This window comes from Mytilus galloprovincialis, chromosome 3 (assembly GCF_965363235.1).
Source record: "Mytilus galloprovincialis chromosome 3, xbMytGall1.hap1.1, whole genome shotgun sequence".
In the NCBI taxonomy this organism is placed as follows: domain Eukaryota; kingdom Metazoa; phylum Mollusca; class Bivalvia; order Mytilida; family Mytilidae; genus Mytilus; species Mytilus galloprovincialis.
Window position 1 is genome coordinate 44985576 of NC_134840.1, and position 27087 is coordinate 45012662.

The following is a 27087-nucleotide window of genomic DNA, read 5'->3' on the forward strand; positions in this document are numbered from 1 at the left end:
ATAATGGCCATTCAGATCATGATGGCGACCGTAAAATTTCTTTGAGTGATGACCTTAATTTGATTGATTCATAGCCCTGTGTTAGCAACTTTTGAGAAAGCAGTTTTTGTCGTTCAACAAAATCAACGTACTTTGACTAAGTCTAGAGTAACGTATCAATTAAGACACATATACTCCATATGTTGGTGCCGCTGGGATGTTGCTACACACAAATGGAAAGTTTACTATAGGAAAATTAAAATCATCGCGTTTGTCATAAATTCTGGTATTTAATTCCTACCATCAGTAGTCATTTCGAGAAAAAGGTCTAAATATGAAGCAGATTTATCTGTGTCGGTAGTATCTTTAATTTCAAGTTCACTTGGATATATTAAATGTAAGTGATCACTTAATCTATTATTATTAAGAAACAGTACATCATCAATATACCGAAAGGTGAAATTAAAAGACGGCGCTTATTTCTTTTCTCTTTTCTGTACAAGCCCTTGGATAAATTCTGCTTCATATGAATACAGAAACAAATCTGCAAGTAGAGAGCGCAATTGGTACATATAGGGATTCCAATAGTCTGTTGGAAGAACCACCAGTTTGAATTTGAACGGTTTGGATAGTTTGTAGATATAATTTAAGATTCTTTTCTATGAATCTGCATGAAATGCATACGTTCTTTGTTTTGTCATTTCACATTACATCTTTTTGATGCTGTCAAGAACAACCTGTGAAAGACAATATTTAGTTAATTGTCAATCATTGGAGACCTAAGAACAAGCCAAGCATTGGTTAAGATCAAATTTGTGAAGAAACGTGTAATGTCACCAAAATATAATCACATCATGTAAAATGGGGAAACGATTATGTCAATTCAGTCTACGGGGAAAAAATACACTTTAATGGATTATGTAGTAAGTCAACACTTCGGTTTTATCATGTATATCTATTATATAGTCATTTTATAAAATGTTACTGTTTTCAAAAGTATGAATTATTCTAAATAATAATGATGTTCTTATCCCAGGCAGAAAACCCTAGCCGTATTAGGCACAACTTTTTGGAACTTTTGGTCCGCAAAGTCTTCAACTTTGTACTTGTTTTGGCTTTCGAACTTTTTCATCTGAGTGTCACTGGTTGTCTTGTGTGGACGAAAAACGCGTCTGGCGTATTGAATTTAAACCTGGTATTTTTTGTAAGCTAATATCGTGTGTTTCTCTATCCTATATGTTCTCCCATTTATTTGTATTGTAGTCCTGTCATGTAATGTTGTCATTATAATGTTATATTTAACATTGCCATAAAAGCGGGTGGTTTGGCATGCCACAAAACCAGGTTCAACCCACCATTTTTTTCTTACAATGTCCTGTACCAAGTCAGGAAAATTGTCATTGTTATATATATAGTTCGTTTCTGTGTGTGTTACATTTTAATGTTTCTGTTGTGTCGTAGTTATCCTCTTTTATTTGATGTGTTTCCCTCAGTTTTAGTTTGTAACACGGATTTGGGGTTTTTTCTTAATCGTTTTATGAATTTCGAACAGCGGTAAACTACTGTTGCCTTTATTAATGTACATATTCTTTCATTGTCAGAGTTCAAGAAGCAAGTTAGAAAAATCATTTAAAAAAAAACATATAAAACAGACAGATAAGTACATACATTTTTTAATTAGAACTTTCGAAATAATATTGTAGATACAGAAAAATATTGACGTGTCAGAGATGCGTTTTAAATGATTACATACATGATCTTTATTTATAGCAACACTTACAAACTATGAAATTCTAAGTATCTAAAAACAAAAGGACTGAAATTGAAACTATTTTTTTTTTTAAATGTGAATTAATATTTAATCAACATTTGAAAGTAGGATGCATGATGAAGTGTATGTAAGAGTATAAACTATCAACTTTTCACACACTCGTTGTGTGTTCATATTTCACACTATTGTTAACTTCTTTTCTAAAGATGAATGAAATGAGAAAGTTTAGAAGAGATTGATATGAATGACAAACGTTAAAACATTCATTTGAATATCTTCCATTTTGTTGTAAAAGATAAGAAGTTTTGGGGAAAATAAACATTAAAGTATTGGTGATTTGTTAAAAAGAAAATAAAATGTAAATATTATCATACATGATCTATATTTAAAGCAACACATCAAGACGATGATATGCAAATCATCAAATAACAAAGTACTAAAATACAAAAATATGAAATATGAATATGGTATACATATAACACAGTAAAGGAGAAGGTATAATGAGGTAGCCTTTCGAAATAAATTTTTAAAAGTGTTAACTATCAGCTTTTTGACTGTCCCTTTGGTATCTTTCGTCCCTCTTTTAAAAAAAATCATAAGATATACGTATAACTCAATTCTTCTTCTATTTCAAATATGAATGTAAAACATAAGTCAAAAAGTGATTGATGTAAATGATAAAGTTTATAAAAATGTACCATAAACAAGATTTAATTTGTAACAAGTCAAGTTAACGTATTCCATTTACGTCACTGACTTACAACCTTACGACTTTGCATGGTGCACCAGAGGGTTGCATCCTGTTCTGCAAATTATGTTTTGTAACCATAATGAATTTGTTTCACATAAAGTAAAATGATACCAGCACTATGTTCAATTGCATAAATGCTGGGTCTATAATTTTCCTATCATCTGTCATTTGAAAAGATATAATTTTATTTTTAAAATATTGCTTCATATCATAAATGAACAGTCAAATCTGGTTTCTAGAAAGAAAAAAAAACAATAACATTAACACAATGCTGCAATGAACTGTTGCCTCGTGCCTTGGTGAAAGAATTATTCATGCTGAAGATTTGTATGCTATTTCAGAAAAATATGCAAACTTATATTGACTTGATACGAACTATGAGTAATTTAACATACTTAAAGGAAGCAAGATATTTTTATAAGTGGGGCGAGTTGGCAGACCTTTATTCAGTGGGGTTTAAACCCTTTTCGTTAATAAGTGAGTTGTCAGTGATTGTTCAGTTTGATTTTACACTTTTTCAAAAGTGGGGCGAGTCGGTAAAAAAGAGTGGGGCGATTTTTTTCATAAAATGGCGATATCGGTTGGGCCTATTGGGCAGTGGGGCGAGTTGAAATTGCTTGATATCTACTCATCGGGGGTCAAAAAGAGTATAAATCATATAGTAATGTATAAAGTATATTATAACGGTTTTGTGAATTGTAAATGGTTTTTCGTCTAATCTAAAACAGCTGGGATGTAAAATAGTTATCCCACTCGGACTTGGTGTGTCAGTGTTAGATCACACTCTGGCCTCCGGCCATCGGGGTGATCTTACACTGACACACCGCGTCATCGTGGGATAACTATTAAACATTTACGGTCTTTTATTATCTTAATACTATTTAGCGATAGATCTGCGCAAGCATGGAGTTGGAAAAAAGAAAATAATAAGAAATGGTGATCCTAGGCAAAGTAGCTGAAATTATAATAAATTTAATGAAAAGTTACCTTCAATACAATGTTCTTTAGATATAGCTGCAGTATCGTAATAAGATGAATGACTATCAAGTTGAAGCGGGTTTCGTGTAAATCGAGCATATGTTGACATGTCATACAGTTACACATTATGAACTTATATTTACAGCTTTGCACCACTGTCCTAGGTATAAAATGGAGGGTTGAACAACTGCGAATATGTTGTACCCCGCCATATTCTAAATATGTATTTCCAAAGTCTGGCACCTGTAATTGAGAAGATGTCATTTGTTACTGCTTCTGTTAATCATTTTTGTTTTACTTTTTTTTAATAATTTTGTGAATAAATCTGGCCGTTAGCTTTCTTGTTTAAATTGTTTTACATTTTTCATGTTGACGCCTGTTATAGCTAGCTTAGCGGTAGGGGTTTTGCTAATCGTTGAAGAAAGATGACTAACTTCTAGGTCATTGTTCTCTGGTGGAGATTTGTTTTATTTGCAGTCATACCTCATATTAATTTATTTTTAAAACTCAAGTGACTCTTAGAAAAGACTTACTGGCAACCATGGATAGGATGGTGACAACAAGGAACCGTGGAAGACCGGTACAAGACATACAACGGTTTGGCAGACCTGAGTATAACTCCTGCAATTGATAGCCTAGGGCATTACTATGGTAATATATATTTTATCAAACACCCCATGGTCGTGCGAGAGCGGGGGAGGATGATTAACCCACAGGAGGAACAACGGAAACAACCGGAATTGAAACGCGGACGAGACAGGAAATGGACATATTTAGAGTTTGTAGTTGTGGGAAGATATATAAGAAGAAGAAAGGACTTAAGATTCATCGCACAAAGATGAACTGTTCAGTGACACCAGTTCTTAAACGACGCAGAGAGCAATCTGATGTGACGGAGGAGGAGATGATTCAGGAAATACACCACAGTGTTCAACACCTCCATGTACAAGAGAAGGAAGTCATGGAAGAAAACAAAGCTCATGATTAGTTAGGAATGAATCTAAACAGTCAACAGGAAAGAGAGAAACATCAAGGAAAACAAGGAGACCCACCCGAACACAACGAATTTAGTGGCCGACAGCATCTTCAAAGAAAGAGTGGATACAGTTTGATGATGATGCATCCAAAGTTTACAATCGGCATTGGCAGGAGATGTAACGTTAAACAGAAAGATCAAAGCAATGAGTACCATTATCTACGCAATGGAGAAAGACAGGTTTGGGATGGAAGAACAGAACAAAACGTAACAGTCAGGCCATGAAAGAGAACAGAAGAGTAAGTGAAATTGCCATGGTCCGCAAATATCAAAATCATCAAAAGGACCTTAACCTTTATACTGCCAGCGGGCCGATCTGGGCCGATTGACGTTACCTTTAACTGCCATCGGGCCGATCGGGCCGATTGACGTTGTCTGTAACTGCCAGCCGGCCGATTGGGCCGATTTAGGTGTTCTTTAACTGCCAATGGGCCGATTTGGCCGATGGTTAGGGTAAATGATATAAAACATTAATTTGATATTCTGTCAATATTCTTTCTTTTTCTCTACATTCTTCTTTTTTTCGTGACGTCATATACAATCCTCTGACGAAACAGTGACGTCATTGCTGTAAAATTCAGCGCAATGGTTACCGTCAATCCATGGATGCGAGTTTTTCCTCCAGAACCGGAGCAGAACAAAATATTCCGGGCGAATCCGGGGCCGCGAAACATGCCGGCAGCAAATTCAACACCAGTTAAATATTTCTATTTGCTGTTTTCGATAGAACTGATAAAAGAAATCGTGAGGAGAACAAACAGGTAAATTGTAAAATCATTTTGAAAGCACTGATAGGAAAAAAAATGTCTCCAATGTTTTTGTACCATTAGAAATTCAATAAACAAACCAATAAACCTTAATCAATTATTGTTTAACAACTTAATAAAACTTTCATTTCGTTAGCGAAATAAAACGTATCAAATTGAAGAGATATAATAAGGAAAGATAAAAATTAGAATAGTTCACGTTACACGATGCCTTTTTATATATACATATATCATGTAATAGTTTGAGAGAAAAAGGCAAACATTTAAAGTGGACAAACGTTTAAATTTCTCGAGGGGAGACATGAGGATTTATAAAACAAATATAATATCCTTGCATGGTTATATATAAAGAAGAACAAATATATATTGGCCCAAGACAGCATGAACAAACAAAAATATTACCATTCGTATGAAAATAAATATCCGCATAAAAATCTTCCTGTCCTAACATAATAACAATTGGACGTCCTCTAAATATAAATCTTAAGATATACCATTCCGTTGTACAGTTATGCAAGAAACTACATAAGAGAAGGTGCAGCAACCGCCAAAAGATATGCCAGAATGAAGTCTTGGAGACCGCTTACAGAAAATGAACTGAAGTCTTTCCTAGCTATAGTGTTTAACATGGGTTTGATTAGGAAGTCTTCCATAGAAGAATACTGGAATTCATCTTTACCAAGCCAGGCATCCCATTGGTTCAAGAAGGTCATGTCAAGAAATCGTTTTCAGAACATACTAAAGTTTTTATATGTGTCAGACTATTCAAGAAACGTCCCGAGACAGGTACGAATTAGACTGTGTAAACCATGCTTTTATAGAAATAACCAAAACACATCCTCTTTTTTAATGCTCATGAGATAACTTGCAATTGTACACTTCGGAACCAGCACATTAACATTACATAATCACAATACAGTTAATGTTTTCCAAATTAACTTTAAACTATTTTGAATCTTAAATTGGTTTTATCATTCATTCATAAGGATGATGGTTAAGACAAATTTAATATTGTTCTATGTTTAGTACAAGCATGAATGGTGATTGAAGTTTTAAATGTCATTGACCAACTACACAGCCCTCGCACAGTCAGCATGGACGTATTATATTGACATACTTATAATACTTCCATAGGACAAGGTTCGGGTTATTACGCAACGAAGGGTCTGTTTAAAACTCTTCTATGGCCGGTAGTGTCTTCTGTTAATTAATATCAATTAACCTTCCCCTTGTATTGAAAGATCAAAGATTAATAACCTTATATTGAAAATTATCGCTAGGCTACTGTTAATCTTAATCATGGTTGTGTTAGCAAATGATCATCACTTGACATGACTGTTTATTTCCAGGCACATTTAGAAATACACTCATTTTAGCGTTAATTATACAGGCTTGGTGTATGTGTTCTTGTTTCATATACATTTGTATCTAAGGACTAAAAACTGTCCAAAGACTGTCTTGAGAGAAGGATTGAACAACTTCAGACACGCAACTTAGGTGTCTGTCCAATGTAAATAGCTTGTTTTTCAGTGGTTGTCGTTTGTTGCTGTTTGTCATATTTTTCAAGATTATTGTGTATGCCTCAATCATGCATGCCATAGTGTTTTTTTTATTTTGGATTGTTTCACTTTTATATATGGCGGGGTCTTTTATAAATGGCTATACGGTAAGGGTTTTCCTCATTGATGAAAGCCCACCGGTGACCTATAGAATGAAATTCAAAACAGTGTGGCTGTGGCCATTGATTGATTCGAATTATTTTATAATTAAAGGCGTTAAGAAACCTTTGGTGACCCCACAGTTTAAATGTCTACCGTAGGTACGTCGTTAACAGTGGTCGTTACAGACAAATGTTCACGTAAATTGTCTCAGTCAATGGATGAATTTAATGTGTCAATCAATGGCCACAGCCACACTGTTTTGAATTTCATTCTATCTGTATCTGTTAACATCTTCATCCTTAGATCACTAGAACACAATTTTCTTCTTGTCAATCATACCAATCCCCTTCCAGGATATATATAATATAGTCCAAGTAGAGTTTGAGTCCGAAGTAAACTTTTTGCATTTGTCCTTTTTACCTATACTGCTATCCTTTGTGTTAGCATAAAAAAAAAAATATTTTAATAAAAAACACATAACAATTAACCAATATAATAATTATGTGAAAATGAACTTTTAAACTTGTTTATACAATTATTCTTAAAAAAAATAAATATTCACCGCTGCATGAGAATATATATATTATTTATGGGTAAAATAATGAAATAATTTAAATTGAGCTGAATCCCAGTTTCTTTTATTATCAAGTGTATACAGAAGCAAAGTAAGTGCCATCTTTCACCTAAATACGGAGTAGTAAGATTGTTGTATTACTACCAAAAATGTCCGATAGTTATCATAGGTACCAGGATTATAATTTAGTACGCCAGACGCGCGTTTCGTCTACATAAGACTCATCAGTGACGCTCATATCAAAATATTTATAAAGCCAAACAAGTACAAAGTTGAAGAGCATTGAGGATCCAAAATTCCAAAAAGTTGTGCCACATACGGCTAAGGTAATCTATGCCTGGGATAAGAAAATCCTTAGTTTTTCAAAAAATGCAAAGTTTTGTAAACAGGAGTGAATATGAGTATCAGAACCTCCAAGAGTGCCCAAAACAAGTATTACATGTCATAGTCTTAAAGCTGCTTCGATAAACAGGCCACATGTTTTCAAAAACACCATACATAAGACATGCCATAGGACATATGCTAAATATTTATATAAGATGCATGAGATTATTCATAAATGTCAACTCTATTGGATTGTTCAATGTGTCTCGGGAGAGTATATAAGAAAGTGGTATCTTGGAACTTTCTTTAACCCTATGATACGAAGTAGAAATGGAATACTGTTTTGTATCACTATTAATATATATATATATAATATTAAACTTATGCTTTACTAACATTTATTTGTCTTATTAACCCTGCCAGATTTTTTATGTTTGTTCATATCAAGGAGTTGTATATTTAAATACTAGTACCGGTAAACAATTCCCTTTTCATACCAAGGAGAGTAACGCCTATTTGCTTCTGTTATAGTTGCTGTTTGCAATATAAAGTTGAGAATGGAAATCGAGAATATGCCACTGATACAACAACCCGACCAAAGAGCAGACAACAGCCGAAGGACATTGATACAACAACCCGACCAAAGAGCAGACAACAGCCGAAGGACATTGATACAACAACCCGACCAAAGAGCAGACAACAGCCGAAGGCCATTGATACAAGAACCCGACCAAAGAACAGACAACAGCCGAAGGTCATTGATCCAACAACCCGACCAAAGAGCAGACGACAGCCGAAGGCCATTGATACAACAACCCGACCTGTGATTTATTTCTGCGATGCCCTGAACCGTCGTATCACTGGCTTTCATCACAAATAGTAAAATGAAGATGTGGCATGATTGCCAATGAGACAAATCTTCACAAGGGACCAAATTACACAGAAATCAACAATTACCGGTATAGGTCATCGTACGGTTTTCAACAATTAGCAAATCCCATACCGCATAGTCAGCTATCAAAGGCCACAAAATTCTTTATTTCAACATATACTGGCAAGATTTATATTGAATATTGTTGAACGAATTTGAATACTATAGGGTACTATATTAAAACAATTCAATATAGAAATTTAAAAAATGGAAACCTATATGGACAATGACACGACAGCATAATGAATATTAAATAATTATGATTTAGATATATCTGTTTAGCTCCTGCTGATGAACACTCAGCCTGTCATAAATTTGAATACATTTCCATATATTAATATTCTCTTATGGAAATGGAACGTCTTGCACTGTTGGATCGTGATTGATTTTTTCGAAGAAGATAATAGAATTCATAAGGTTCGTTGATATTTTTATGCCATATTCTATATCTTTATTGTAAGATGAAAGACCAAAATCAGCAGCAAACTGAATATAAATATCTTCTTATCAACAGATATACCGTATTACATGTCATAAGGAATAGAACTGGACTTGTGCATGAATTTCATTACTGAACTATGGAATTAAATATTGTATGGTCATTAACTTTACATATTGATTCTAAACATGTTTCTTTCTTATTTTGTGTACTTCGTTCTCCACATTATATGGATGATCAAACACAATTGTTTTATGCAGGCTGTCTGTTTATGTTTCGAGCTATCTACTTTTGGTCTTTCAATCAAATTTCGAATTTCATGCTAGAACTTTTAATATTGAATAATAAAAACCTTTCTGATTGTATTGTCTATGAACTCTATAAAGACAGTGCATTAATAGTATATCTCTCGATACATACATCAAATTAGTTACTAAATTTATTAACGTATTCTGCATGTAATTGTTGTCCACGTTATCAAACGTTTCCAAGCAAAACACTTAAAAATCATATCTTTACCCAGACAAGCTTGCAAGTCCAATGACTAAAGGTTTCCCTAAGATTATCCTTTAGAATGTTTTTAATCGAGTCATTCAAAATATTAATACATTGTTTTGTAAAAAAAGGTGCACTGTATGTTTTTGCATACAATGGTCTTTTGAAAAAAAAACCGGCATACACAGGATAATATCAAAGCTATTTGAAGGGGTTATAGCTATTTCGTTATAGATCAGGAGATAGCTCCATGCATAGATCAATATAAGTACATTCTTATTTTAAAATCATTATTGCATACCTTCGTTGTTGATTTTTCACCATTTTGTACGTAGTATTTTCCCTTTGTCATTTCACAGTTACGGAATTTGTTTGTGTTCGCCAAGTTATAAAATGTCATGATTCGATTTAACAGAATGATGTAGAACAGACCATAGAAGTACAATGTATAGTACATCCAATGACTTACACAAAGAAGAATTTTCGATTTTATCAATTTCTTTTTATGGCCCCGCCATATAGGAAAAGTGGGCATTACATATTACTCTTGACCGTTGTCCTTCCGTCTTTCCGTCCATCCAATTTTCGTTTCCGCACTTTAAATTAAGTTCTTCTCATCTAAATGTTATGAACTTATCATGACATAATGCTAAGAACCGATACTCGCAGACAGAGTTTGAATATGGGCAGTGAGTCACCTACATATCTACACTTATGACCTTTTTTACTCGTAAAATTGCAAAGCTTGAGCAGGGGCATTCGTGTTCTCAGACACAATCATCTTTAATTTTGTTATGCTTGAGTAATATTGCTCAGGCTGATTGTATGTGACATTTTCAAGTGTTCATAGTGATTAATAGCCCAAAAATATGTGTTAATTTGTTGTTTGTTAGATAAAATGGTCCTTTTTGATTCGAAATCAGAATTTTTCTTGACTTCTGTGAAATGATAAAACTCAAAAACGCAACACAGTTGTGGAAATATTCGATATGTACTCCAAAATGAATAATTTGGACTAATAAGTTCAAAAATAAAAATTGGTAGCCAGCAACTAGAAAAGACAAAATTTGCTTCAGAACATAGTACTAAAAGTGCTTGTATTGAAGATGATTATCTCCCCTGATTGAACTCTTCGCCTAGAGATAAACTAAATGCACAGGAAGTTGACAAGATTGTCATTGTCAACAAGCAGACAAGCAGACGGTTTTGTTTTTCACACTCTGAAGCAATGATAATGTGGAACAGGAGGAGGAATCGTTATTAAACATGACAGACAACAATGCCTGTAAGTTTCTTTAAAATTCATATTTACATTAAAATTCTGTATAACATGTATACTATAACAATTTTAACATGGTATTGGTAATAAAAAAGTTTCTCAAAAGATAGTTCTAAACTAATGACTGACTTTGTCTTTGAATATAATCATGATGTCATAATGAAGGTGATAACTGTTCCTTCAGTGTAAACAGGGGAGGATCCAACCATTTAAAAAAGGGGGGCCCAACCCGGAGTAAAAGGGGTGTCCAACTATATGCTCCCATTCAAATGCATTCACCATTGGTTGTCATAAAAAAAAAGAGGGTTCCAAACCCCTGACCCCCCTATTGATCTGCCAATGGTAAGTTTTAAATAATATGTCAGATTATGGATGTTAGTAAACTTTGGGGGGGGGGGTGATTTTGAAATCTCAAACAACAAACAAATATATTTTGTAAATTTATCATTCATAATTCAATTCAATTCAATATTTTATTGGAAAGAGCACAATAATGAGATTTTTCATAAGAATCCTGACTCAAACTTTTTCTTTTAATATATATGTTATTTAAAGATGCCCACCCTATTTATTTAACGCAATATTTTTTTTATCATGTCTATGACCTATAATGGTTTACTTTACATTGACCTATAATGGTTTACTTTACATTGACCTATTTATAATGGATTACTTTTTCAAATTGTTATTTGGATGGAGAGTGGTCTCATTGGCACTCACACCATATCTTCCTATACCTATGAACATGATAAAATAAAAGGGCTTAAAAATAACAACCAGGTTTATCATTTTTGCATGCACATATGTTTATAATATAATATGAGACACATGCTGAGCAGACTACGCGAAATACGTCGGACCGTCGGACAAATCCGGTGAATAATGGATCGGTCTGGTAAAATTTTGTTGAATTCCGGTCCGAATGTCCGGTGTTTTTTTTTCATGGAACATTCTAGCAAAATTGCCAAACGATCTCAAATTCATTTTCATCTTTATTATTCACCACAGCGATGTTTATTTTGTTCAACCGCTAGCTTTATGCCGAACATCGACAACCAGTAATGTGTAAATCCGGGTAAAAACATATCTGACTGTCAAAAACAACAATGGATGCCATCATTGGCACAACCGGAAATGTAAATAAAACCGGATCAGATTCTGGGAACGGATAAGGATAATTCCGGGTTTGCCGATTTAAATACAATAAATGAATAAAAATCCAAGCAGATCACAAAATTTAGCTGTGAAATATAACCACAAGAATTGAAAACCAAAAGATATATGAAAAAGAAAGAAGAAACAGGAAATAATATTTTATACAGAAACTCTAAATTATGTTTAGTTCACAAACATTGTCAAAATCCAATAAAATGGGACATTACTCTTCACTGAAATGCATTCAAGCAATTGTGCACAACTTTCATAACAATATCCCCTCTTGTTACATCATTTTGTTTTAATTTTTGCATTTCGGGGAGGAGTAGGGCACAACAAAGTCATACATATGTTTGTTGTTTTTTGTCGGATAATATACAATTAGATGTAAAAAAAAATTGGTCTGGTAAAATTTCATTCGGTCTGGTAAAGCTAGGATGCTTACCAGACCGAATGTCCTGTAAAAATAAAATTCATTCGCGTAGTCTGGCTGAGACTAAAGACTTCATGCTTGTTATAAATTTTTGGTCTATAATGTAAATAATAGAAAAAAGCCAGGTCAAGGAGGACATCAACCCAATAACTCAATTAGGCAAAAAACATTTAGAGGTTGACTTGTCCAAATAATGATGACGTCTGGCAAGGCTATTTTTTTTTTTCTGGGACGCCTTCCTACTCCCAGAAAAAATTTTAAAAAGCCTTGCCAGACGTCATAACTATTTGGACTAGAGGTTCACATACATGTTTAAACAATGGTTATTTTTTTACACTGTGCCTATGATGGTGATTATGTTTTCTGGTCTGTATGTATGTCTGTTTGTAAGCCTGTACATATGTTAGATGCTCTGTTCCATATCAGGTTGAAGATTATTAGTTAAAGGTAAATTTACCCCCAAGTTGTGCATGTTGACTTGTAGTACAGTACACATGATCATTATAGTGTGAAATATTTAAATTTATTTAAGAATTGAATGCTTCTTTTTGTAACTTCATTAGGGTGTAAAAGTGTTGACCGAAGTACATTTTGTATGAAGTGTGTAAGCTCTTCATTCCAAAAATTTGGGCACAGTCAAAGCTTTTACAACCCTATAAGTTACAAAAAGAAGCATTCAATTCTTATAATTACTTTTTTAAGCTAGGATAAAGAAACCACAAGTCATATCATTTTTTTTTATTTAATTCACCTGTGGACTTTATTGTGGGACCTTGTGTTATTATGACTGATATATATGCTTTATTGTGTAATGCAATTGCTTGAGGAATAACATGTGGTGTGCAGTTAGCCAATCAGAATAATAATGAAACATGCATTACCAAAAATGCCCTAATTTCATTGTTATTGAAAGTATATAGTTCATGCCATTCTATTTTTATGCAAATTATCTAATTTGTCCATAGCTTACTGTTTAAAATACAAATATTATTATTATTCAATAGATCAAGAGGAAAAAGATACAAAAGGGAAATTCAAACTCATAAGTTGAAAAAAAACCATGGCTAAAAAAGAAAAAGACAAACATAAGTACATAAAAAACAACATAGAAAACTAAAGACTGAGCAACACAAACCCCCCTAAATTTTGATGTGAAACTAGGTGCTCCAGAAGGGTAAGCAGATCCTGGTCCACATTTGCAGCAGTCGTGTTGCTTATATGAGTTCAAACTAGTTGATAAGTTACCTATTCTAATCATGAAGGGAAAACAATCTTAAATTGTTTCATCTATATGATCTAGGTAGCAATTATAAATGTGATTATAATTGCCAATAAGACCAGCTTGTACAAATAACATAGAGTATAATTAATCAAATGAAAGTCACTTGATATTGTCTTCAACAATGAGCAAAACACAATCATTTGACAATACTGTATTATAATATAGTAAAGTCTGCTATAAAAGTTTGCTAAAAGGTGTAAAACAAATTATTATTAACCATTGTTAACTAAACTTCTCTTAAATACATTCACATTATGATATTCATACATGTATTTGTATTTACAGGCGAGTCACAATTTGTTTGCAGTTTTGTTAATTCAACAGTACAGCAGTGTGGCTTAATTGAATATAGAAAGACCTGGCCAAGTCGAATTCTTCCCCTAACATGTTGTAAAGATTCCGTGGACTCGCATCTTTACAAATATTCAATAAGTCGTAGGAGTATTGACAGTGAAAGTTCATTATTGAAGATAAGAGCTGGTCTTTTTGAGGAAGATGATGATACTCTAACTATATGCCCGAAACACAGGTACCTAGGCTACTTTTATTATAAGAATAAGAATAACTTTCCAGAACTTAAGCCCTTGTCTATCCAAATTATGATTAATTTTCTAAAGTTGTAACTGCTGAAAATGTCAATTACCACATTCCTGATAGGATTTGTGCAATGACCCCATGTATATGAGAAAAAAAAATTGAGGTGTGCTATAAAGATTAGGGTAACTAGATCATTGTATTTATTTGAGTCTAAAAAATAAGTTGTTTTTAGAAGAAAAAAAGTCAATCCACCCTCAAATGAACAATCTGTACTGAAGTAATAACAACATTTTTTCTGACTCGATATCCTGACTGTTTTTGTTGTGATTTTTACATAGAATTTATTGTTCTAGTAAGTTATTACCTTTTATTTTTTCAATTTTTAAAGGTTTGCTCTTGGCGTTGGTTGGAGACCAAGTACACTATGTTCCATAGGATGGAAATGTACAAACAGTAAGAGCAACTTGAAAGGCACTATCACAAAGGAGCAGTCTATTTTTCTCAAGAAATATCATCATGTCCTACTTGGAATTGGATCAGGTTTGTGCATGCTTACATGTATTTTGTTGCTGTTCCAATTGCCAGCTCATATATATGAATCAAATGTTCATGTGAGCTAGTACCAATAACTTGGTAGTCTGCATGTGACTCTTTGAACAAAAAATCTGATGTACATGTCATTTTGATCCTGATACAGACATACATTTGGTTATCAGAAATTGTGTCACTGAATACAATAAGCTACCCCAGCTAAATTAGACAGACCCCCAATAACAAATGTAAACACATACATCTAGACTAGAGGTAAACATACAATCTTCACCAAATTACACATTTCAACAATATGTCAGACATCATCCCAAGTCTATAAAAGTTGTACAAAAAAAAATCTCCACAGGAAAATTTTTTAAGAACATAAAAGAATAAACATGCAAAAACTACTAACGATGTACCTAACTTGGGACATGCATATAAAAAAAAATGAACCACCCGTTTTGTACTATCATTTATAAGCAAATCAGCCCAAGGAGCCAGGAGAAGTGAATCAGCCATATGATCATTCTTATTTTTTAAATGAAAATGAATGTCTTGAAATATATATGCTTTCTTGCTACAATTAAATTTTCAATTTCAATTTTACAGGGGTGTGTTCAAGATGCAGAAAAGAACTTGTTCAAAGAATGGCAGACAAGGAAAACAGAGTTGAACCAAATGTAAGTCAAAACAAGGATATGAAAATTTTCTTACCAGTATGTTCTATTTCTATCAAAAAAAATAATTTAACGTTCTGTGCTCTTTTGCTTTAAATCAGTTCCTGTTAAGTCATTATTGCTTTTTAAGTAGAATTATCACCCAAAAAATATTGGCCTACTTTTGATTATTGGAAGCAACATAGATCTGTTTATCTGGAGTAATAGATTGATATTCAGGTTGCATTGGTAACTATGCCACCTATATTAGATTTGTACGTCTGCTCCTTCATATAATTTCCTACTAGATACGTGTGATAATGGAACATGTTTCAATTGTTTGACACAATGGGATACTGACTGAAGCACATTAAAATTTCTATACTGACAGGTTCATTTAACTCATTATTGCAATAGGGCTTAAGATAAAACCTTTACAGCTGATTTCCTAATGCTTGCAAAGTAAAACTTTGGTTGGCTTGCTTGCTTTGTTTGTATAATTGTTTATACAAGATTTTTAGACAAGATTGACATCTTATAACAATAAATTTATAGGCAAAGTTTAACCTGTAAATATCATATTCTAATATGATTGTACAATATACAAACAAAGCAAGCGAGCTAACCAAAGTTTTGCTCTACTTGTATTAGGAAAATAGCTGTAATTTATAATTCAGCTGATAGCTAATATTTATTAAAGTATTGAAATTTATATTTACTTAAGATTTGAATTTCATTTGTTGATTTAGTTCAGAGCAGGATTCATAATAATATCCACTAACATCTTCTCGTCTAGATATGCATGTAATATTTTCCCATGGACTTTGAACATTAAATGGACAATGATTCATCTACTTTGGTTTCTCTATTATCCTTCTATGTCACCTACATAGACATATGGCATAATGAAAATAAAAATATGCAGTATGTTTGCCAATGAGACAACTATCCACCAAAGTTCAATAACCGTATCACAGATGATATTAGATATGCAACTTATATTGTAACTTCCATACCCTTCCCTTTTCATGAATATGACCTACCAAATTAGACCATTTACCAAGTTTGTAATAAAAAGGAGAAAACCTATACGTTTAGTCAGCTATAAGTAATAATGGTCAGTTTAAAGTTGTAAAGATGAGATAAATGTGTGTGTTCATCTTTTTCACTCTGTTATCTTTTTTCAGCCTTTAAGTAGCATGAATAGTAATTGCAATGTTGAAGCTTCTGAGTCTACAAATGCTGAATTTATAATGGAAGAAACAAAAGAAGAGGCAAGTCTTTTATACAATTGTTTTAAGAACAATAGTATAATATATACATTCTGTAGTCCTGTAATCATAAAACCAAAGAGGTTACTCTATGTCTATATTCCACATGGTACACACATTATGTCCTGTAAAACTGATGATAACCTTATTATATGGTAACATGCATTATGTGACTATTACTGTGACTATTGCATGGCAATAGAAAGTCCCATACCGGGTAAAAAAAAAGGCAGAACACTCATTATTTTAGTAAATTTTCTAAGTTAAAGGAACTTAACTCTGTACAAAATCATCAGACTGGAACAAAATTTCCAACTTGATCTCATGATAAACAAATATATACCAATTATCAAATCATTATCTTCAAGCATGAAGAAAAAAATTGTTAAAAACTTGTCAGACAAATAGACAGACAAACCTAAAGTCGCCTACTCTTCATCAGTAGGGACTAATAAAAATGATAAAATAGTTGTAAAGGTATTTTTCTTTTACAGATTTCACAAATTGATGGTTATGGTGAAGTCACACAATGCAAACAGACAGTACAGGGTGCAAAGAAAGCTGCATTTTTACAGATTGATGAGGTAATAGTCATCATATTCAATCACATTTTGGTAGTCTATATAATTATTTATAATAAACCATTTGATGGTAGACTGCTTGCAACTGTATACACCTGGTTGTCTCCTAAATGATTAAGATTTATACAGAAAGCAGCAATAGTTGAAATATTAGACTTGTGTCTTGCTGGTATAAACAAATTGCTATTGAAAAATTGTTCATGGTTATATAATTCGATAACTTTTTTCGCTCACCTGACCCACAGGCCAAGTAAGCTTATTTAGTCTATGGCCTTCATTATCCGTACTTGTTTTTCTTTGTTGTCCTCTGTTTATTATTTCTAACTATAAAAGATGGATGTCATTAATTCTATTCTAGTTGCAATGTTTGTAAGAGAGAGTCTATTACTAATTATGCACATAGAATTATTTGAGTGACGCAGGCTCTTTAGAGGCTCTATTTTTATAACAGATGAAATCAAATTAATGATTACAATCATATTTATAACTAGGCTTCAAATAAAAGACATGCCAAAAAAAATCTCTAATTTATTTATAGTCAAGGGGAGATAACTCTTAATTGATTAACTTTTTAAAAATTCAATTTCAATAATTGATGACATTTGTCTTTTCATTTATTACACAATATGCTCATTGGTTCAGACTGTAATGATAGTACTGTATATTTAAATTCATAATGGGTACTTATATTTGTAGGGTATGCAAATTTTATACATGTATATTTTGATATTGATTTACTTACTCTTCAACCATATGAAATGAAAATTTTCGTTTTCAATGTTTTCTAGTGTTTATTCAACTAAGAAACCATTAAATCATGTTTATCATATATATTTGAAACAAAACCACATATTTTAAGCAAATTGTATGTTGTGATAACATTTTCTGCTTCAAAACTATTTGATTAATCTTTAATGGGACATGCAATTATCAAAGTGGTTTGCAAGGCACTGAGTATGGTTTTTTTATTATTCAATTCTATCAGATATATTGACTTAAATTGTTTTTGAATTTGATACGTTTGAAATTGGAAATTAAATAATTTACATCTATGTTTCAGGAAAATTTGCAAACAAACTGCCTTAGCATGGACAGCATGGACGACTGCATATCTGAATCTGTGTATTCACAGTCATCTCAATATTCAGAGTGGCAAGATTCACAGGAAAGTCCATCAAGAAAAAGGAAAATGTCACTGAATTCTTTTCTGGAAACAGTAGATATAAGTCCTGTGAAAAAAACGTTAACTGTTGACTTTGATCTTGCATCTGAGAGGACAAAAAATGATTATGTCAGGAAAGCAAAAAGAATAATGCACAGTGTACTTGGTATATTGGTTCCACAACAGGAATCACTATTTGAGGAGGTTCTATATGAATCTAATGCATACAAAGATCAGACTCTTGAGTCATTTTCAAAAGCATATAGCAGTATGTCAAGTTGGGGAACACAGAGACAAATTCTCTCTCTTCTAGTACAAGATTACAGTTACAATCAACTCAAAGACTATATTCCAGATTTATCAAGATACAAATTTTCATCTGCTCGTAAACATGCTGAGGTTGTTGGTGTTGGCAAGCCAGTTTTACAGAAAAAACAATTTAGAGAAAAGGCTACTATTCAACAGATAGAAAACTTTTTAGAGTTCATACTTTCACCAGCTATAATGACTGATTCACCATTTGGAGAATGCACTTATAAAATCTCATCTGGTATTAAACTCAAAGTTCCTAAGATTATTCTAAATAGTGTGCGTACAAGAACAGTAACACTGTATTTAAAGTATTGTGAAGAAACCCAGAACGCTGATATTCTATCTGAAAGGACTTACATGAGACTGCTTGAAGCCATTGAGCCTAATGTGAGAAAGTCCATGAAAGGTTTAGACAATTTTGCTGCTGATGGTAGCCAGGCTTTCGATAACCTGAAAAGTGTGGTAATGACATTAGGAAAAGGAGGTAAAGGACAAGAATGGGCAGAAAAGATCAGCAAGCAGCTCATGGAAGGGAAGCAGTATTTAAAACTGCACTACAAGGTATTTCTATATTATGAACCCTTTCTATTTGTAATGTTACACTATTGTTTCAGAAAAGGGTAAAAGATTGGTGAATTACAAATAGTGATCATCATCAACATAATTTTGACCTGTCTGTCAGACCACTTGTCTTCAACCATTTTGTTTTGACCAGATAGGTTTTTGTATTAATAACCTTCATTTCTTGATGGATCTCGTTCAAATGTTGTATATATGTCATAATTGTAAATTATTTTTAAATGCAGTCAAACTTTTACTATAAATAAAGGACTGGTACATGTATGTTTCAATAAAAACAAATTATATGACACTCAGCTAATTAATGATTTGTCAGTAATTATTTAGTAAATAATTTGAGAATCTGGTTGATATTTTTATCATATTTCTTTGTGCATACCAAAATATAAGAAATTGTTGTATTTGTGTATACGAAATATAAAAAATGAAGATGTGGTAGGATTACCAATGAGACAACTCTCCTCAAGTGAAGACTGACACAAACAATTACATCTGTATCATGTGTATGTCACTGTACGTCCTTCAAAAGTGAGGCTTTTTTTAAACTTTCAGTCTCGTACTGCTTTACTTTCTTTAAAGGTATAGCTTACAGTATATTTTTTGTTTTTCAGTTACATGTTAGTTTGGACTCAGAAGTTCCTGATCATTGTGGCAGATTTGGCCTGTCATCTGAAGAAAACAGTTTCTGTAGTAAATGTACACATACCCATCATCTTTCTTGTAATGACTGTGAAGCTCTGACCACAACTTTGAAATTGATAGAGGATGCTGCAGATAGCATAACATATACAAACCAAGAACAACAAGATGACACAAAATACATTATTGTACAGGTATTTATTCAACATTATAAAGGGCACTATTTGTTTTGTTTTTTTATATTGGACAGTGTCTACACACTACATGCACTAGGATACAATTAAAAATGTAGCAAAAAAACATGATAAATGTTCAAAATTATTTAGCCCCAACTACTAAAGACTTTTGCACATGCCCATATCATGTACACAATTTTAATCATAATCACAATCCCGAATAGCAGCATTAAATGATTTTTCATTCATTAAGAGTTTGGAACTTTGTTCAGCAAAATTTGTGAAAGAGAGTACAAATTTTGTGTAGCCAACTACTAGAGTTTTCTACCTAGATCCCTTAAACTTAAAAGGAAGACTGCACTTATGATGAAATTGTTTGCCTGATATTAAGGAATTGTTTGAGGTTTTTTTTCTTATTTGTCCAGATTTGAGAGGTAACTTTTCAGTAAATTGTAAAACTTATAGCTGACTATTGGGTATGGGCTTTGCTCATTGTTGAAGGCCGTACCGTGACCTATAGTTGTTAATGTTTGTGTCATTTTGATCTTTCGTGGTTAGTTGTTGTCTCATGAGCAATCATACCACATCTTCTTTTTTTATATTTGATGTAATTGCAGTTACATAGTAAACATTCTACATTGATAAGTCATATATTTTGCAACCTGGCTATTTTGAGACTTTGACACATTTTTATTTATTTAATTACAGGGTATTAAAACAATTATAGAGTGGAAGAAACACATTGTGAGATCTGTCAACCAAGACAGGGCAAGGGGGAAAGTTTTAGACACATTGCAACCAAATGAAGCTTTAATTGAAAGAGACTGGGCAATGAAATTTCTTCCATTACAGTATAGGTATATACATGTTTTATATATATATATATGTGTGTTTTATTAAATTAAATGTATTTTAAATGAATTCATATTTGGTCTGCAACTTGACAATGAAGAGTTGTAAATGTGGAACTGCCATATAACTACTTCCTGTTTGCAAATACTTTTTTAGCCACATGATATAGACTATATTTTCACATTTCTTCTACAACTATAATTGCCATATTTTATGTAACAATTACATCAATATTTAGATAATCAGTCCAACAAGTTATAGATGCATACATAGTTTCATTATACAATCTACAATCTGACCAAAAAATGTGAGTTGGTCATAAAGATTTTATAGTGTTCTGTCTAGATAGAAAATGACTAGCCTTTGTGTATGTCTATATTCTTAGTTTCTGCATTTGAACATCAATACTTTTCACACATTCTGTTTAAAAATAAGGAGATGTGATTAAATACTATCCAAATTAGATCAAAAGGACAAAGATGCTTACAGATACAGGTTACAGCCTTCAACAATGGACATAATCTACTGTGGATTCATTTATTTTCGTGGGTATCAATTTTCGTGGATAGAGAAAAAAAGACGTTTCGTGGTATACGTAAATTCGTGGATCGCTGATTACAACAACAAAAAAATTCAGATACGTAATTCGTGGATTTCTTTTTGATTTAGGAGATCATATAACCTCCTTGGTTTGATCAATAATAAAACAAATAAAAAAGAAGGAATTTATTGAAAAAGTTTTGAATTGTCAAAATCCTCGCTTGGTCATTCTAGGTTAAAGTGTTCATTGAAAACTTCTATTACAATAATGGACAGAGACAACTAATTATTTGTTTGTTTTACAATATATAAATTATTGTCGGAATTCTATAAGGCATTCAAAACTTTATGATTGAAAACGTTAATCCCTAATCACGATATAATAAACAATCATATAAGTAAAAGGTGTCATAAACAATATTACCTACGGGCAATATCCCCGTACTTAATCCTATTGATTTTTTAATCACTAGTAAACCAAACTATGACACGGTTATTAACAACTTGCAGTTATTTTCCATGAACAGTTTTAATCAATTTTAAAAAGTAAATGATCACTGATATTCGATATATTTATTATTGATTTAATTAAAATACTTGTATTTTCTTTCAATAAAAAAACACGTGTTATGTTACAATGTTTATCGCTAGTCAACACTATACTAGAACTGCATAACAAAACCGAAAATAAACATCCGACTCCATACACATTTTTCGGGATTATTCTTCGTTGAATTCTTAAATTCGTGGTTCGCTGTGACCCACGAAACCCACGAAAATTGGTATACCACGAATAAAAATGAATCCACAGTATAATGTATTGTAAGCTAGAAAAGGGCTGGTATGACAATATGAAAAACAATGCAACAGAGAAAACTAACATGTACACATAATAAAAGAGAAAAAATAGCAGACAGCAACCCAATCTTAGTTCACTGGATTACAGGTTCTCATTCTTGGACAGGCACAAAAACATGTGTTTTACAGTTTTGTGTGTGCTCAACCCCACCTATAAATATGCTAGCACAATTTTTTTTTTATTGTTGAAGGCACCTTAACATACATATTTTACTTGAACACCTGTGTTTGTGCTATTTTTTTGTTTTTCAAAGTAAATTTATTTTTCAGAGAATCTCAGTCTAATTGGTTTGCCAAACGTGGTCTTTCCTGGCATGTCAGTGTCATAACATTCCAAGAAAAAGAAGGAAAAAACAGTTTGACAGTTCTGCACATCTTTGATACTGCTACGCAAGATGCTGTCACTTCCAATGCTATATTGAAAGACCTACTACACCATGTCAATTCCACTAACAACAATGTTGACACTCTGTATTTAAGATCGGACAATGCTGGATGTTACCATTCATCATATGGCATATTGTCAGTCACTGCTCTGAATGACAATCCGTACAATATAAAAGTAAATAGGATGGACTTTTCTGATCCACAAGGTGGAAAGTCAATTTGTGACAGAAAGGCTGCCCATGTCAAAGCATGCATAAGAAGATATGTAAATGAAGGCAATAATGTAATAACAGCTATAGAATTCAAGTCAGCTGTAGAAAAAACAATGAAAAATGTTAAAGTAGTTGTTGCATTGCCACCTAGTCCCATCAAAATTTCAAAAACATCCAAGATTGAAAATATAAGTTTTCTGTACAATTTTTTCTTTTCAAACAATGAAATTACAGCTTGGAAGCAATTCGAAATTGGCATTGGCAAAGTTTTCTCTTCCAAATCTTTAAATGAAATTCCATCTCTTGTTAAAAAATGTGAAAGTACTGTGATATGGAGAATCATTGCTCAATCATCCTTGAATACAAGCATTCCAGTACCTGTAACTAGAAATGAAGAGCTCGAAGAAGAAGACAACATTTGTAGTAATGTATTTACATGTCCTGAAGACGGTTGCATTGCAACATTTTTGAAATATGGACAATTATGTAACCACCTCGACAGAGGTAAACATACCTTCCCTAAGAATAATTTGAATATAAAGGAGCGTACACAAATCACACATGCTTCTTTAATGGAAAGCAAAAGTTCTGCTGAAAAAGTACTTCATTCTGGTACAACACATGCATTACAAGCAGAATCTACATTAAAGAAAGGATGGGCATTAAAGAATAAGCGAGAGGTAAAGAGATTTTCAAAAGAGCAAATAGAATACATGACAGAGAAATTTCAGTTTGGTGAATCTACTGGATATAAGTGTGACCCAGATGATGTGGCAAAAGAGATGAGACATGTAAAAAACAGTAAGGGCATCCGGAAATTTCAACTTGAACACTTTCTTTCTCCTTCTCAAATTGCTAGTTTTTTTAGCAGGCTTTCACTAAAAAAAAGACAAGCATCAAATACTGTTTATGACGATTGTGATATGATAGCAGAAGAATCAAGAACTGAGATGTCTCAGCTAACTGTATTAGCAAATACTGTACAGTAAACATTTAACATTTTTGGTCTTTTCCCAATACCTCTGATCTGATTGATACATGTAGTTTAAATTAAAAAAAATCTTCTCTATAAATGCTTAAAAAATAATACTTTAGTTTGTTTGATGTAAGTTTAACATCAAGTAGCAAATATCTGATTTGAAACTTTCATCTTTTTTGTGAAAAACTCTAGATCCGACATCAAAATATCCAGTACCACAGCCTTTTCCTTTACATGTATTTTGAATATTAAAAAAATCATACCCTTATATATATATATTTAACCAAAAATAGACCTATATAGCATTATTTCACTTCTTCATGGAAAGATATCTAACAAATATCTGATGTAATTATCACTGAGGTTAAAATTGCAATTTTAGAAAATATTCAGTTGAATAATTAGTAGATGATGAATTGACCAAAAACCTGATCAACTATCTGTAAAAAAATTACCTGCCCTTAAATATATTTAATACAAAGCTAATTCACTCCCACTATTATTATGAATACAAAAACGGAATAATACAGCCTTCAACAATAGACATGAGTTTACTAAATATATGAAGATCTAAACCATTTACATAAATTGTGAATGAACTAAGCAGAAACAACATTAAGTCCCAATTGATGTAAAACTGATGCTATTATATAGTATCATCTGATGATGCAATTTTAAGGTATTTATGTAATTTGATGTGTGATCAAGCTGGTTTTGGTAAAACAAATACATTTTTGTGCAATGAACACATGCCATGGCTTATTTTGTCTTGATTTTTAAAAGAAAGTGGTACAATCTCGTGTTTGTAAATTTTAGCATGGTTTTGTGAATATCAAAAAAGTTAATTGAGATAATGTGTACCTTCTGTGCTGACAATGATTGATAAAGTATGGACTTTCACAGCTAACCGTGTTGAAGAAAGATGTGCAGGTTGTTATTGATTGTGTTTACTGTTAATGGAATACAGGATTAAATGTGAACACCTTGTTTAATAATATTATAAAAAAAAATGGTGCAATTCCAAAGTGTCATTAAAAGATTGAAAATTTTAGCAAAAACTTTACCCTGTTGTTAAGGTAATTTAAATGTTGCTTAGTATTTCATTTTTGCTGCTTTCAGTGCAGATGTTATCTTCTGACATTGCATGTATATATTTTTTTTAAACAATTATCATACCTTGCTATGTAAAAAAAAATGTGATTTTTTACTAAAAAACTTCTTTTACTGAACACCAATTATGTTGAAATGGAATATTTGTTATGGCTAAAAGGGCTGTTGGGTCATATTTTTTTTTTTATAGTATTGTTGTAATTCAATGTTGCTTGTAAATACTTTCTAGATACATGATAAAACATTTGAACATGACCAGAAATTAAAATTTAAGCAACATAGGCCTGGTTCAAAGGTAGTTTTTAATGTTGCTATGGTGTAAATCCGGTTGCTATGGGCTTTTTTTACTTGTGAAAATGACTGTTATCATATTGTTCTTTGACCCTGTTATGTTTTCCATTTAAAATGTTTACTAAAATGAAAAAAAAAATATTGTTGGTCATCACATTGTATCCAAATATTTCCTGATCAATTTGTGAAATTACCCCAAAAATGGAAATTTTTTGTTAAATTTTTTTTTCTTTTAGATCATGGGCTACCAAATTTTATTCGATAAGTTGATAGTACAGTTAATTTGCTTCAAGAAAATGTGATTTAGAAAAGTCAGCTCTGTTGCGTTTTTAAGCAGGGGACTTGAACAATTGTAACGCATTTTTCTTGATTTTTAACCGAAAACACATGTTTTCTTCAAGTTACCATAGCAACTACAAAATAATATATAAAGTTACAACTGACATATTGTTATTTGTTATAATTGATCATATCCTTATGGGAATTATTGAAAATAAATATTATCTACAGTTTCTTTGTTGTTTTGACATGCTAAAATGCCATATTTTTGATGATTTTCCCAAAATTATAGACTATATAGCATGCTATATGAGCTTCGTTACTATGGAAACAGTTTAAGTACGATATTTGCACAAATATGGTAAAAAATGTTTTTTAGGTTATATTTCCTATGATTTAGCATAGTTTTTATGTGAATTAAAAAAAATCACATTCCTTATGAAGCTAAGTGCTTACTGACTTGGCCTCTTAAACATTGAAACGAAGAAATGATAGGATTTCAAATAAAACAACTCTCCACATGAAACCAAAATGACACAATAATATACAACTATTATAGATCATCGTACAGCCTTCAATAATGAGCAAATTCCATATCGCATAGTGATGTGCTTAAACAATCAGGCTGTTTTCTGCTCTTTGGTCGGGTTGTTGTCTCTTTGACATATTCCCAAATTCCATTCTCTATTTGATGACTAATTTTTAGTTTTGTCATACCTTTTTTTATAGAAATAAACGTTCAATTTGTGTTAAAAGTAAAGGTTTCCGTTTAATCCATTTATCCTCGTCGATTCCTTAAATGTTTTGTACGAAATCAAAATTTTTCTTTCCAAATATAAAGTGTTACAAGGGGAACTTAAAGCAATTGAAAACAAAAGTTCAGTCTCGGATAAGGATATAAGGTATCCATTCCCGTGGGGCATTACAGCGTAACTTTATCTCAAGATCTTTTTATATTTTTTTTTATATATAGCACCCAGCGTATGACCCTGCTTCAAGATTTAGACCACTGTTATCCTTTATGAACAAACAATTTTGTCGGTTCATCGTTCCTAAAAAAGAGGTTTGTGTGGACGAAACTTTAATGGCAACCAAAGGTCATAATGTAATGAGGCAGTACATCCCATCTAAGGCTGCAAAGTTTGGAATTAAATTTTGGATGCTTTGTGAATCAGCGACTGGTTACATTTTGCAAATGTCTGTGTACAGAGGGCGACATTTTTATCCAGTACCAGCAGGACAGTTGTAGGGTACAACGGTTGTCATGGATCTTATGA

The 27087-nt window shown here is 32.3% G+C and overlaps 1 protein-coding gene and 1 long non-coding RNA gene across 2 annotated transcripts in view; one reads left to right on the forward strand and one right to left on the reverse strand.

Annotated features, from left to right (window-relative positions):
* Window positions 1–12285: 12285 nt before the first annotated feature.
* Window positions 12286–27087, reverse strand: part of LOC143068081 (uncharacterized) — a 126156-nt gene continuing 111354 nt past the window's right edge. Inside the window, exon 2 of the long non-coding RNA XR_012976110.1 lies at window positions 12286–12626. This is a non-coding gene — a long non-coding RNA (uncharacterized LOC143068081). The remainder of the gene's footprint in view (window positions 12627–27087) is intronic.
* On the forward strand, window positions 14196–26414 carry LOC143069813 (uncharacterized). The gene is made up of 9 exons (XM_076244619.1): window positions 14196–14384; window positions 14781–14932; window positions 15536–15606; window positions 17348–17437; window positions 18495–19469; window positions 20099–20320; window positions 21011–21159; window positions 23732–23921; window positions 26370–26414. The coding sequence occupies exons 3-9, from the start codon at window positions 15574–15576 to the stop codon at window positions 26412–26414; spliced, it is 1704 nt and encodes a 567-aa protein (XP_076100734.1). The 5' UTR covers window positions 14196–14384; window positions 14781–14932; window positions 15536–15573.